The sequence below is a fragment of the Siphateles boraxobius genome, unplaced genomic scaffold (assembly GCF_051911475.1).
Source record: "Siphateles boraxobius isolate OS27281-9 unplaced genomic scaffold, OSU_SipBor_1 77, whole genome shotgun sequence".
NCBI classification, from domain to species: Eukaryota; Metazoa; Chordata; class Actinopteri; order Cypriniformes; family Leuciscidae; genus Siphateles; species Siphateles boraxobius.
The window spans coordinates 17,488,143-17,501,283 of record NW_027509205.1 but is presented as its reverse complement, the minus strand read 5'-3'; the positions used below and the strand labels follow the sequence as shown (position 1 = coordinate 17,501,283).

The 13,141-nt window shown below is 35.4% G+C and overlaps 2 protein-coding genes across 3 annotated transcripts; one reads left to right on the top strand and one right to left on the bottom strand.

The window, feature by feature from the left end:
• On the top strand, positions 1 to 5,838 carry cd40 (CD40 molecule, TNF receptor superfamily member 5). Of its 2 annotated transcripts, XR_013198401.1 has the most exons (10): positions 49 to 211; positions 951 to 1,038; positions 1,678 to 1,800; positions 2,145 to 2,297; positions 2,541 to 2,631; positions 3,155 to 3,213; positions 3,582 to 3,680; positions 4,603 to 4,622; positions 4,742 to 5,059; positions 5,145 to 5,295. XR_013198401.1 is itself a non-coding variant. In XM_077219201.1 (9 exons), the coding sequence occupies exons 1-9, from the start codon at positions 182 to 184 to the stop codon at positions 4,979 to 4,981; spliced, it is 903 nt and encodes a 300-aa protein (XP_077075316.1). In that variant the 5' UTR covers positions 1 to 181; the 3' UTR covers positions 4,982 to 5,838. The 2 variants fall into 2 exon arrangements, 1 of the variants encoding a protein (XP_077075316.1); XM_077219201.1 differs by having other exon boundaries at positions 1 to 211; positions 4,742 to 5,838.
• Positions 5,839 to 7,952: 2,114 nt separating this feature from the next.
• On the bottom strand, positions 7,953 to 9,919 carry irx7 (iroquois homeobox 7). The gene is made up of 2 exons (XM_077218996.1): positions 9,379 to 9,919; positions 7,953 to 8,877 (listed from the first exon to the last, which is right to left on the bottom strand). Exons 1-2 carry the CDS (start codon positions 9,583 to 9,585, stop codon positions 8,152 to 8,154), a joined length of 933 nt encoding a protein of 310 aa, XP_077075111.1. The 5' UTR covers positions 9,586 to 9,919; the 3' UTR covers positions 7,953 to 8,151.
• Between the last annotated feature and the right edge of the window lie 3,222 nt (positions 9,920 to 13,141).

Here is a 13,141-nt window from a genome sequence, read left to right as displayed (position 1 = left end):
GGAATAGCATGGGGAAATGGGAAATGGTCACATGTCACATGTGGGCGTGTATGTCTGCGGGAAGAAATCCCCTCTTGAGCCTGTGATTCATTAGTTGAAGAGCTGCAGTAGACTGTTAGTGTCTTATGTGTTTGTGAAGCATTAACAACTGGTTGGATCCATTTCTATAGATATTGCCATCATGAGGACAGTTTTCGTTGTTTATTTGCTGGTAAGTAGTGTGCTGAACGCTTTGCGCGTGCATGATAACTGCGCGTGAATTATAACTGCGCGTGAATGTTAGTGTCTGTTGTTATTTACATTGTTGATATTCATTGTAACAGTACTGTTATTATTTTTCACTTGCAGCCTTTAGAATTCTTAGATTGGCGTTGTTGCTGAAACAATGACTCGTATGTTTCAGGTTACTTTCACTTTCTATTTGAATCCGCCTAATAGCATTAGAGAAGCATTTAAAGTATCTCTGTATCTAAGTGACATGTGAAAACAAACATGGGCATTGTAGTTGTTAAATAGTTATTTGATGCAAGTATGCCTATAAGGTTGCAGTCTGCCTTGCTCAAAACGGTCATTCTTGGTGGGGATCTCAGGGACTTTCCGTATTGCCTAACGTCGTTTCAGTTTTAAGATGTCCTGGTGGCTTGTTTTGGGGGTCTGAGAGTTCCCACGTCCTTAACTGACTTGGTCGAAAACATACATTTTGAAATATAGGGTTGGCTATTAATAACGCATTGTATGATAACTGATTATTAAAAAAGATTAACTTATATTTGCTAATAAAGATGTTTACAGTCAATATTTAATGAACTCTAAACATATTAGTCTACCTGAAAAAAGCTGTTTTATTCCTCATATTATCTCCTCGTGGGCGCTGACATGTGGACATCACATGACCTGTTTTGTAATGCCATACAGTATTCTTCATAATGTTCCTCTTATGTCTTTGACAGGTCACACTGTTGCACTTTGTGTTATGCTGTGAGGAGGATGAAATGCATTATAAGAAGAATGATAAATGCTGCAAAAAGTGTGGACCAGGTATGTGGACATAATAAATTTGTCTAGACTCGAGAAAGTATCACCACACAGTATAAAGAGCTAGAGCTAACTTGAAAAAAGGCAACCTATCAGATTCAACTTAAGTTAACTCAACTAGTTCGCTCCAGTTAAAGTCAACTTTTTTGTTCATCTAATGAGTAACAGGTAGTCTTTGAACTTAAGAATTCTTGTCAAAGCAACTTACAAAAGAAGTTGAGCTAACTTGAAAAAATAAGACAACCTATCACATTCAACATAAGTTAACTCAACTAATTCTGTCCACTTAAAGTCAACTTAGAAACTTTTGTTAATCTAATGAGTAACATGTAGTGCTTTGAACTTTGAAAAATTCTTGTCAAGGAAACTAAAGCATGTTTAGCATTTAGCAATGTAAGCATCTAGAAGAACAAAAGTATAAGTTGACATTAACTGGATCAAATTAAATGAGTTAACTTATTTTTTCAAGTTAGCTCATCTTTTTTTAAATTGCCCAGTCCTTGCTTTGTCTTAATATAGTTCCACATGTTGCCTTGAAATAAACCCATCAATACTACCATATTTCACATAGTCTTAGTCCTCTTTTAATATACGAATCTCTTAGTTTAATCCGAGTGGGTAGTTAATGTGAGTGTGTCACAGGTAAGAGGATGATGGTGGACGACAACTGTGAGGACCCGCGCTGTCAGGACTGCCAAATCGGAGAGTATCAGAGCGGCTACACGACCGAAACCAGATGCGAACGCCAGCCCAGCTGTGACAGGAGTAAGTGTGTAGTACTGCTGAAATATTAGGAGGGAGGGAGGGGTGGGGGGTTAATTAACATTGTTAATAAATACAATGTAAAAATTACGCAATTAGCATCACTAATTAACATTGTTAATAAATACAATGTTTAGTCTTGGCCTCAAGATATTTAACTATTTAATTAAGACGAATGTATGTTTTTTTAACAGTTACACATTCAATTTTGTATCTATTAATATCAATAATAATAAAAAAAATTAAAACTTAATTATTAATATCCATGATAAACTTGTGGATAAATGAGTCTGCTAAATGAATACATCTAAATGTAATTTCTCCTCTTGCTTTTCTGTTTAAACCAGATTTACATTTAAAGCCACAAGAGGATAAACCCATTATAACCCGTCTAAACAAATGCGTTTGTGAACCTGGATACTACTGTACACAAGATGATGACTGCAGCGTTTGTACGAAACACAGTGTTTGCAAGCCAGGACAGAGAGTCGCCAAAAAAGGTTTGTGCTGTCAGGCGTCACTAGTTTTAAATGTATATATACACTTGTTGATTCTGGCCTGAATTGCACCTCCAGAATAATAATATGCCACAGCCCTCTTAGACTATCACTTCAGATGTGATTTAGAGATTTTATAATCATTCTGTAATCATCTGATTTATCCTTAAAGACACTTTGGAGGAATCTGTTGAAGCCTGGTGGCAATGTTTAATCTTTGCCCCTCATCTCCTTGTATTTACACAGGTTCACCGGACAGTGATACTGTGTGTGAAACCTGTAAAAATGGAACGTTCTCCACTCATGATTCAGCCGACACTTGCAAGGAATGGACAACGTATGAAAAATCGTTCTGATTTTCTGTCGCTATTTTAAAAAGAAATTAATACATTTATTCAGCAAGGATAACATTATAGTGTTCCAAAAGATTTTTATTTCAAATAAGTGCTGTTCTTTTGCACTTTCCATTCATCAAAGAATCCTGGGAAAAATATATCACGCCTTTCAGATAAATATGAAGCAGCACAACTGTTTTTAACATTCATAATAATCAGAAATGTTTCTTGAGCATCAAATCAGCATATTAGAATGATTTCTGAAGGAATAATGCTGACAATTTAGCTTTGATCACAGGAGTAAATTACATTTTATAATAGAAAATAATCATTTTCACAATATTACTGTCTTCACTGTGTTTTTGATCAAATAAATGCAGCATAAGATATTTATTTCAAAAACATGTACAACTCCAAATTTTTGTTTATTATATATTTTCATTTGGGCATCATATTTATAGGTTTATATCAGAATTTAAGTCAAGAGTTCTTTTGACAATCATTTCTCTTTTTTCCTGTGTCTAGATGTGACTATGGATATGATCCAAACACTCCTGGCAGTTCAACTTCGGACCGCAGCTGTTGTGAGTAAAACGCAATCTTGCAATCTTCATTCTTTGTCCAAAATGGCTATGAATTTTAAATAGTAAACAGAACTGAAATCGTTGTTGATTTGTTAGCTCTTATAAGTCTTAATGTGGGTGTTGAAAACACAGTAGTGAAACCTGACAGTTGTGTGGGTGAAGGCAGTTCCTGATGGCTAAATTGGTGTGATCACTTTTGATCACTCATGCTTATTTGAAACAAGACTGTAAAGAGTTTGCACCGTTTGCAATACACACACAAATGCTTTACAAAGCTGTCAGTAGTATTGGTTTGATTACAGGTACCTTAATATAAGGCATGAGGAAGTCTTCTCAGTTTGTTGTATGTTTTGTTTTTCACATTTCAGTGGGTTCACCCGTTCACAGAGTTATCACTGGCGTGGGAGTTGCAGTACTTATGTTGGTTGTCATCGTAGTTCTTGTTGTGTTTTATCGCATGTCAAAAAGTAAGTACTGCAACCTACAAATTATCTACTAAATTTATCTACAATAACACAACGTATACTGTTTGTCACAATAGAGTGCAACAGAGTTGCACTTTTTCAGTTCCGGAAGTATTTTTTCCATTCATTTCTCTCATAGGGATTTCAAAGAAGTCGTTATAAGAGTTATAAAAGAGTTAATAGAGTTATAAAGCCATGAATCAAGAGTTAAAGAGTTATAAGCCATGAACCAAGCCAACAAGCCATGAGCTGATTTACAACATTACAAACTTTGATTTGAAGCAGAAAGCATTTGAAAATCAGACAAAAATACAAAGGCCCAAGACTCTGTTCTTAACGGCTTTAGTGAGTGAAAGAACTACAATCCCATGAAGCTTTGTGAAGAGCATAATCAAAGTAAAACGATAGAGAAATATAAAACTACTCATTTAAAAATGTTGATTATATATATATATATAAAATCTAAGTTTATTGCATAATATGCACATATATGCAAATATTCAAGACCGACTCTACGTCATTAGCTGTGCTTAATGGTAGTGGGCGGAACTAAAAAGCTACTTCTACTTTCTGATTGGTGGAATTTTCTGCGAAATCAGAATCATGGGTAATGTAGCTTTTCACTGTAAATTCTGCTGTTAAACAAATATTTTAAAAGTTGAAATAATGTGGGCCAACAGCTTCTACGGAAGCAAATACTATCGATTAACAACCTCGTAGCTCACAGTAAGGCTGTCTTTAAAGGTTTATAATTTGTCATTTAAAAATCAATTTCCCTTTGGAGAAAAGGAGTTTTTACTTCCGGAACCAGACTGTTTTACTCTATAGGGTTTCATATTACAATTTCTAAGTGATCAAGTGCTCATTATATCTTTCATAAAACAAAAACAATTATCAATAATTGCTGTTTTTACTTTTCTTCTAGAAAATCAGGGATGGAAAGAGGTAAATATCTGGGTTTATTACTTAATCATATGCAACATTCAAATTCATGCACAGCCTTAAAATCAAAACATTGAATAATCATGCGTGGAGATTAATGATAATGTTTTTTTTGTTTTTAGTTCCTCACAGCGAGGCCAAATATTATGGGCTTAAACATAAAACCGAGGCATCCAGAGGAAGCAGATCCTGAGAGAGCAGACCAACCATTACAACAACACCCTGAGGAGGACATTGACATCAGCATACCCGTGAGCCCCACGCTAAGTAACATGACGGAAAATGGAAATGTTGTTGATCAAGAACATGGCAAGGAACATATCATTTCAAGTACTGAATCAAATTCATATTCATATTCATAGAGCAAAGTCTTGTACAGCGTACAGAAAACAGTGCTCCCATCATGTTACAACCATCAACGTATAGAGCATTACATTATAAAGCACTGCTTTACTCTAAACGTCCCTAAACCAGCATGTGTCTTATACAATCATGTTTATTCATGGCTGAAACATTAGCTCCTTTGCATGAGCTTTGTGTTTTCAAACATATACTGTACTACTCAATGCTGGTGAGAGTGTTTGCCGTGTCATGACTCATGTGGTAGTTATGAAATAAAATCCCCTAACATAATTACAAGTCCAAAATAGAAGGCAAATTTAGATGCAAACAAAAATGAAAATAATACAAATAGTGATGGATTATAGTGGTGGTTGAGGGTGTTTTTTGTTGAGCTAGGTAGCATTCACACACACTACTTCTTCTAAAAGCGCGAGGAAGAAAAGTGGTGAAGCACTATGAAAGTTCCTATGGATGCTTTTTATGGATCCTTCTTCCAGAATGCTTGTATGAACTACAACTCTTTTAAATGGAAGTTTTGAACTTTCATTGAATATTTGGAAGTACCCTTTTCAGAACTCTTCAAAAGTGTTAGCTGGGATTGAATATAGCGTTGTACAAAAAAAGTGAGTGTAATTATTATTATGCTCAAAATCATGTATAATATACGTTTTAATATTTTGGCTTTGTATTCATTTGTTTGCTGTTAGACAGACTGTTAAATGTTGTGCTTTCTGTGATGCTTTGTATTGTTTTATGTAAATATTACCATTGAAAATCACTATTTTTGTTTGTGAATTGTTCTTTTATTGTATTTTATTTCAGGTTTATGTAAAATAAACTCTCTATACATATTAAAGCATTCCTGATTCTCCATAAATACTCCGTCTATCACTGCAAGATATTTACTCGCCACTTATGAGGTGTGAAATGTCCACAGAAAAACTATTGACACATGTTATAATGAGTGAGTTTTAAATCGCTCATGAGACATGATTGTCCAAGAGAAACATTGTGGGATACTCTGACTGTCCACAAGAGGTTGCCATTTCCATGTCTGTGGAGTTTTGGGATAAAATAGTTCATTGCAATATTTTCTTAATCCAACTCACTTCACTTTTTTTGGGAAAATATACAATTGTAATGGATTGTATTGGTGTAAATATTTCTGACTTGACACATTCTTATAAAGCTCATATTTTTTGTATACATCTAAACAAACATAGCTTGTTGAACTATAAATCAGGGTGTAGCGTCTAAAGCATAAGACCATATGCTGGGATCAGGAGGCCCTTGTGTGACACATTGATGGCCGATTTAGGCATTGTATCTCACACCATTGTTCAACACCTCAATCCTTATCTCAATATCACAGCCTTTTGCCTGTCATGTTTAGACTGGGATTACACATCATTTGGGCCACTGAAAAGGGGGCATGGAGGAGATTGTTGTGCCCAGTGTGTGTTAGCTGTGAATATGTGCTTGGGGGGGTTGCTTGGAGGTTCTCCTTTTTTGTACACAGGGGTTTTTTCATTATCCTTGGATTAACAGACCACAGGACTTTGAATTTACATGGAGGCCATAGCGATTGGCAAGGAAGAGTTTTCCTTTTATCATTCCCTCTGCAGAGGGGACGCCGCAAAAACAGAATATTGTCCTACGGCCTAATCATGTTGGGGTGTTTGTTTCAGAGATTTATTAAAGAAAAAGGATGCAAGTTTTTTTTTTTTTTGCCCCATCGCTTGATGGATCAGTTTATTCATTTGAGATTCTATTATTTGATCATTTTCTTATGGTAGTTTATAACTAGGAGGGTGAAATATGCACAAGAAATTTTAATCGCTATAGCATGACTTGTTAATTTTTAAAACGTATTTGTAATCCTTTGTCGCACCATTATATTATGTTCATAATATAATTCACTTTTTAACTTTTTGCACTTTGATTTTTTGTGTCAGAATACTATTATTTTCTCATAAGTAACTTTGTTCAGGTTTTGATCCTACCTTTAAGCACCAAATGAGGGTGTAAAGCCAGGTAGAGCCTCTGGCACTTTTCGTCTGTCAAGTCGTGACTAAACAGGAGAATAATCTTAATTATCACCCTTTAAGACGGAACAATTCATGTCCTTAATCCGCGATGCTTTGAATTGTTTTAACAGATCAGAGCTAGATATGCAAATCCCTTAATAGTAGTGTCGTCACTGATAACATGAAGCCTAAATCCAGCCTTGAAGTGAAACGCTTTGAACGCGTCTTGATCTGCCTCGAAAATCTGAGAATTCCTCTCGAGCGACTGCAATTATCATATATAAAGTTCGACTGTATACAGGTTCTTTTAAAGGTTTTAGAGAGTTATGATGGCTAAATGTGTGACTATAAAAATAAAACAATAAAATAGTTCTAAATTCTGATTGGATGAGCCGCGTTCCAAAGCGTTGTCAAACAGCGAACAGTTACGTAAATATATGTGGTTTAAGATTAATCAATTGATATTTTTTTTAAAAATCAATGAAAAAATCACCTATTCAAATCAATGTTTTTTATCGCATTGCTGTTGATATTTTATTTAAAAAGAATCGCTTTGCGCCAGCTCTGATTGGATGAGCGCATTTGACCTCGTATTTAGTTTCTGTAGCCTAATAATGAAGCCTACACTGTTAACGTCGGATATTACATTTAATAAAGGCAATTTTTTAATAATGAATGGTCTATATTTTACTTATGTTGGTGTTACCACTATTTTTTAACGTTTTTGCGGCTACGAACACTATTCGAGTTACAGGCAATTCACTGAACATGGACAGATTTTCGTGGCTTATTGCTTAAGTGAATTGGTCTTTAAGACTTTCAGAAATTCAATCGAAAGTATGCTCCTTTAACTAAAAGCAAAACAATGCAGAATTTCGCATTTAAAATTATTTCTCATTGTAAAAAATAACCCCCCATATCATTAACACTGACCATGAGCAAAACCTTTAGATTTTTCAACGTTTTATTTTAGCAAAAATAAGTCAGCAGGTAAATGCATTTATAATTTAAACAAAATAAATGTACAATATTTACAGAACACACATCCTTTGGTTTTTAAACCATGCAGGCATTTGATTAAATCTTGTATGCAAACTTCCACAACAAAATGTTCCCAATGGCTTCAAAGTGCAAAATTGAGTCTGTGTTTTGGATGAAGAGTCTCATTGACTTTGCTTGAGAAGGTTGTGTGTGGAAAGGTTCACAGGTGAGTAGGAGTCTCTTGAAGGCCATCCAGCCCACCATTTACCAAAGTCTGGGCTTTGAGGGTGTTTCAAATCACTGGGTTTCTTGACTATATCAGAGGTCGCAGTTTCCGCGAGAGACCAGATTTTAGGTTTCAGGACATCAACGTTTTGCTTACACACCTCTCTTTTGGTCTCACACGATGTGTCAGACTTCTCACTTTCTTTTTGCTGATCAAGTCCTTCTGCTAAACGGTCCTCCACCGTGACAACATCCTCCTCCTCATCAACAGTTTGTGGATCAATCTCATCTTCATCCTCCATCCCTTTCCTCAAGGACCCCTCCTCTTCACTCTCACCCTCCTCTTCCTCATCCTCCTCATCTGACTTTCCTTTGGAGGCCCAGCTGACCCGGTTCTCCTTCTTCAGGCGGCGCCGGGCATTGGCGAACCACGTCGACACCTGCGTGAGGCTCATCTTGGTGACGATGGCAAGCATGATCTTCTCGCCTTTGGTGGGATATGGGTTTTTCAGGTGTTCGCTCAGCCAGGCCTTCAAAGCACTGGTGCTCTCCCGGGTGGCCACCTTGGTGACCCGACTGGGGTCATCAGCTGGCATGTGACGATAAGGAGTGTAATAGGGTCCCCCACGTCCGAGAAGAGCTTGGTGATATGGTGATGCAGCCTTGAGGTCATAGGTATTGCTCTGAAAGTATAAGCAAGAGATTCAGTGTTGGAATATGAATAGTTTTGCATTACAATAATGACAGTAAAGAGTTTTTACAACCAAAAATGAAAATTCTGTCATCATTTACTCACCCTCAAGTTGTTCCAAACCTGTTGAGTTTCTTCTGCTGAACACAAAAGAAGATATTTTAAAGAATGTTGGCCATTGACTTCCATTGTATTTTTATTCCTACTATGGAAGTCAATGGCTACCGTCAACTGTTTGGTTGCCAACGTTCTTTGAAAAAATCTTATTTTGTGTTCAACAGAAGAAACTCAACAGGTTTGGAACAACTTGAGGGTGAGTAAATGATGACAGAATGTTCATTTTTGGGTGAACTATACCTATAATAGAATTTTTATTCTATATACATTAAAAGTTATACATATACATACAAAAAATTAAATATTTCTAAATCTTTTTACTGTGTTTTTTCTGCATTGATTTGTAATGCAATATGAGAAGAATTCAAATACTTACAATGTGTGAAATGTGTCCCGGATGAGGATAAGGGATGAAGCTGTACCCCGGTATTCCTGAGAAAGGTAAGGGAACCCCAGCCATGCCCACAAAATGCGGCGGTGGCTGTTGCACTCCAGGTGGGCAGCCCAATAATTGATATCCAGCGGGCATGTTGATGTTTCTGTCCATGTAGAAGTTTCCAAACACCGTTGGTGAAGCAGGCATCCTTACTCCCTGAGCTCTGGTGTTTGAATGACACTCCCACGAGTTCACGGGCTCTCTTTATAGGCGGGGCCGCATCAGTGGGCGGGACCAGAGCAGGTGATTGGCAGCTGTGATCCGAAGGATTTCTCTAGGACTAAATCCCTTCAAAGAGAATTTCGGTTGTTCCTTTTAACGGCCTCTAAAAGTCTTTAAACTCATGATGCTTATCTCACGCTTATCCGTACTGAAGAGTGGAAAATATTAGGCTCCGTTTGAAATTCCCATTTTCTGGAGATGCTCTTGTGATAAATCAACCTGAAATAGTTTCATATAATTAAAAATACATTACATATAGTCCAGTCTATATGAAGAAAATCCGCCTGTTTTAAATCATAGGATAATGTATAAGGTTTTTTCAAAAGTTAAGTCAAACTATATTTTATTAGTAGGCCTATAGGCTATAGCCTGAAAGATATCATCTAATTAAAAATGTATTTAAAAAAAATATTTTACATGTAGCCTAATATCCTATTCGTTTTGATTTATATTCACTCTTAAAATAAAGGTTTCAAAACAGGGTGTTCACAGTGATACCGCATAGAAGAACCATTTTGGTTGCCCAAAGAACCTTTCAGTTCTTAAAAAAACCTTTTTTTGTGTGCGAAAAACTTTTTTTAATTATTATTATTTATTTATTTTTATCTAAAGAGCCCTTTTCCACCTTAAAAAAACGTTGATGGAATGGAAAGTTCCAAGGCTATTAAAGATGTCATTAAGAACCTTTATTTTTAAGAGTGTACTTTTTTTTTTACATAGGCTATATATCTTGTTTGCATGTTGTCTAGCTAACATGCAATAAATTGAATGAAGTTCAGTCGGGAAAACTGAAAAGTTATAATAAAGCCATTCGGAACACCTTCAAATGTCGCACATTAACGTCTCAGAATAAACTTTTTTTTTTCCATCTTGCTGAGACCGTTTCATCTTTTTGTTTGAGCAAACCGATACAGGACAACTTGACGATCCATAATCAAAATTTGATTAGCAACACGGTGCAATGTGTGTGTCTGGAGCGTTTAAAAAGTAAGCAAATAGGCTACCTTTTAACTAATTAACACAGGTTTGAAAACTTTAGTTGCTTTGATTTGACATTAGATCTGATGTAATTCTAAAAAATGTAAATGTATTTAGCATGGATTGCGCGTTTGATTAATTGGTAAACATGATAGGCCTATCTTTCATTAAAAACATTAGGCGTTTTTCTTTTTTGCTATTATGGGCTATTTAGTAAAAATAGACTAATGCATTTTTTATATTTACATTTTTAAATAAGCATTGGTAAAAAAAAATGTTAAAGTTATATTAAAATATTATAGATTTATAGGCCTTAACAAATCTTATCGTGAGAATTGTAGATCTTTGCAACAGGTCTAACTTTTAACACACCGTCGTGTAGACGCAGGGCTAAAATAAACAAAAATCCGTCTACACGCCGATTTTATTAATCAAATAAGCGGTTTTTATTGTTAAATGCAATGTATTTAAATTAGTTACGAATTTTTATGTCAGATTTTTTCTTTCGGGTCCAAATAAACCTGGACTATGAATTATTTGGCTTTATTTTGACTGAACATCAAACCTCTTTTAAAAGGGGATGACTTTGTTTTTGCCCGCAACAAACCAGTACAATTGTCGTAATTAAATAGGTTTAAGTGAAACAGGTGTTGACTAATGTATATGGTAATTGCAGCATAACAGATGTTAATGTAGGGAGATACTCAGATAAGATTAGAATTCCTAAACATACATACCAATGCCCTGGAAAGAAAAGCACAGCAAACAACCCGATAGCAGGGGGTGCAGGCAGTCTCTGACATTGGAAATACAAGTTTTTTTGTTGTAGTTGAAACTTGCTCTTTAATCTGTTATCTAGTAAACAGATTTTACTAGATCACAAACTAGAAACACAAAGAGTGGTGGCATGCATCGTTTCCTAAAACTTTGACAGAACCTCACCAAATAAAGTTGAGTCATTTCTCATGCATCATTGCATTTTATGTTTTATTTACAGCTATGCTATATGTTTTATATACAGCTGTTTACCTTGATCTTTTCCAAAGGTTCATCACTTTTTATTTGGAAATGTTTACTAAGATTTGGTGTGCTGAGGTTGTGTGAGGGTGAGACATTTTAAGGGCTGAAAGACAGACAGATAAAGAGAGAGAGAGAAAGAGAGAGAGAGTTTGGAAGCAGGGTGGAGCTCAGATCCCCTTGGGCCAAGAGCAAATTTACTCAAGTAGCACAATAGTCAAAACGGAGAGCAAAGAGCAAAGCTTATGCTGCATCTCTGGAGATAAGCAGCTCAGGGCTGTGATTATTGTGTTCCTCACACACTCGGCTTTCTCCTCTCTTTCCTCTCTTCTCGCACACAATACAGGTGAACTCTTGTTCTGACAGGTCCAGTTAAGACTGTTTGCTCAGGGGATGTCAGTCATTTGCCGAGAGGAGAAAAGTGTGAGATAGTAGTCCAACATACTTCAGATAAGAGATGAGCTTTTTCCAGTCTTTCGCCACAGACTCAGGCAGCAAATGAATCAAGATCGGCATGAGCAGAGATTTCTCCTGAGAGCCGGATTCAATTTTTGTTTCACTCTACTGGAGTTCATTTCGAAATGATTGTGGTCTGTATTGTGGTTAACCAAACAGATCAACCAGATTAATCAGTACAAACCAACAAACAAAAGGGCCCAGTACTTACTAGTGTAACCAGAACCTTTAGGGTCAGCCAGAATCCTCAATAAATTCATAGAAAATATAGGTTTACTGTAAAGATATAATTAATTACCGGGACATTGGGAATATATTTATATATATATATATATATATATATATATATGATTGATTAATTGCATCTAACATAAAAGTTTATACATATGTGTGCGTGTTTGTATATACACACTTTAATATTGAATGTTATTAATCGATTTGACAACACTAATATATATATAGGCTATATATGTGTGTGTGTGTGTATACACACACACACACACACACACACACACACATATATAGCATATATATATATATATATATATATATGATTGTTGTCAAATCGATGAATTGTATCCAATATAAACAAGTTTGTGCAAAACTTGGTATTATAAGTCATACTTCAAAATGGCTGTTAAAGTAAAATAAATTACAATAAAATAAAACCATACAAATGCATGGTAAATAAAAAAAGTTACAATTTTATGGTACAATCTTGTTTTATGGATATTAAGACAAATAATATGATTTTTTTATGCTGTGTATTTATACTTTATACCTTTTTTCATGTAGTACAATATAATAAAAAAAAATAATTAACTTCTCCAAACATTAATAAAGAAACAAACAAAAATCATAGTTACTATAGTGGTGAGGAAATACAACGGTTAAACATGTCAAGACAAACCAGACTTGTCTAGGTACTTCAAAACTCAAAACCAAACTATCTGTTTTTTCCCCAAATGGAATTCCTTGCAAATAGGAGGATCGTCCATTGACCAAAGTATGCGTGTCCTAATGAGCTGAT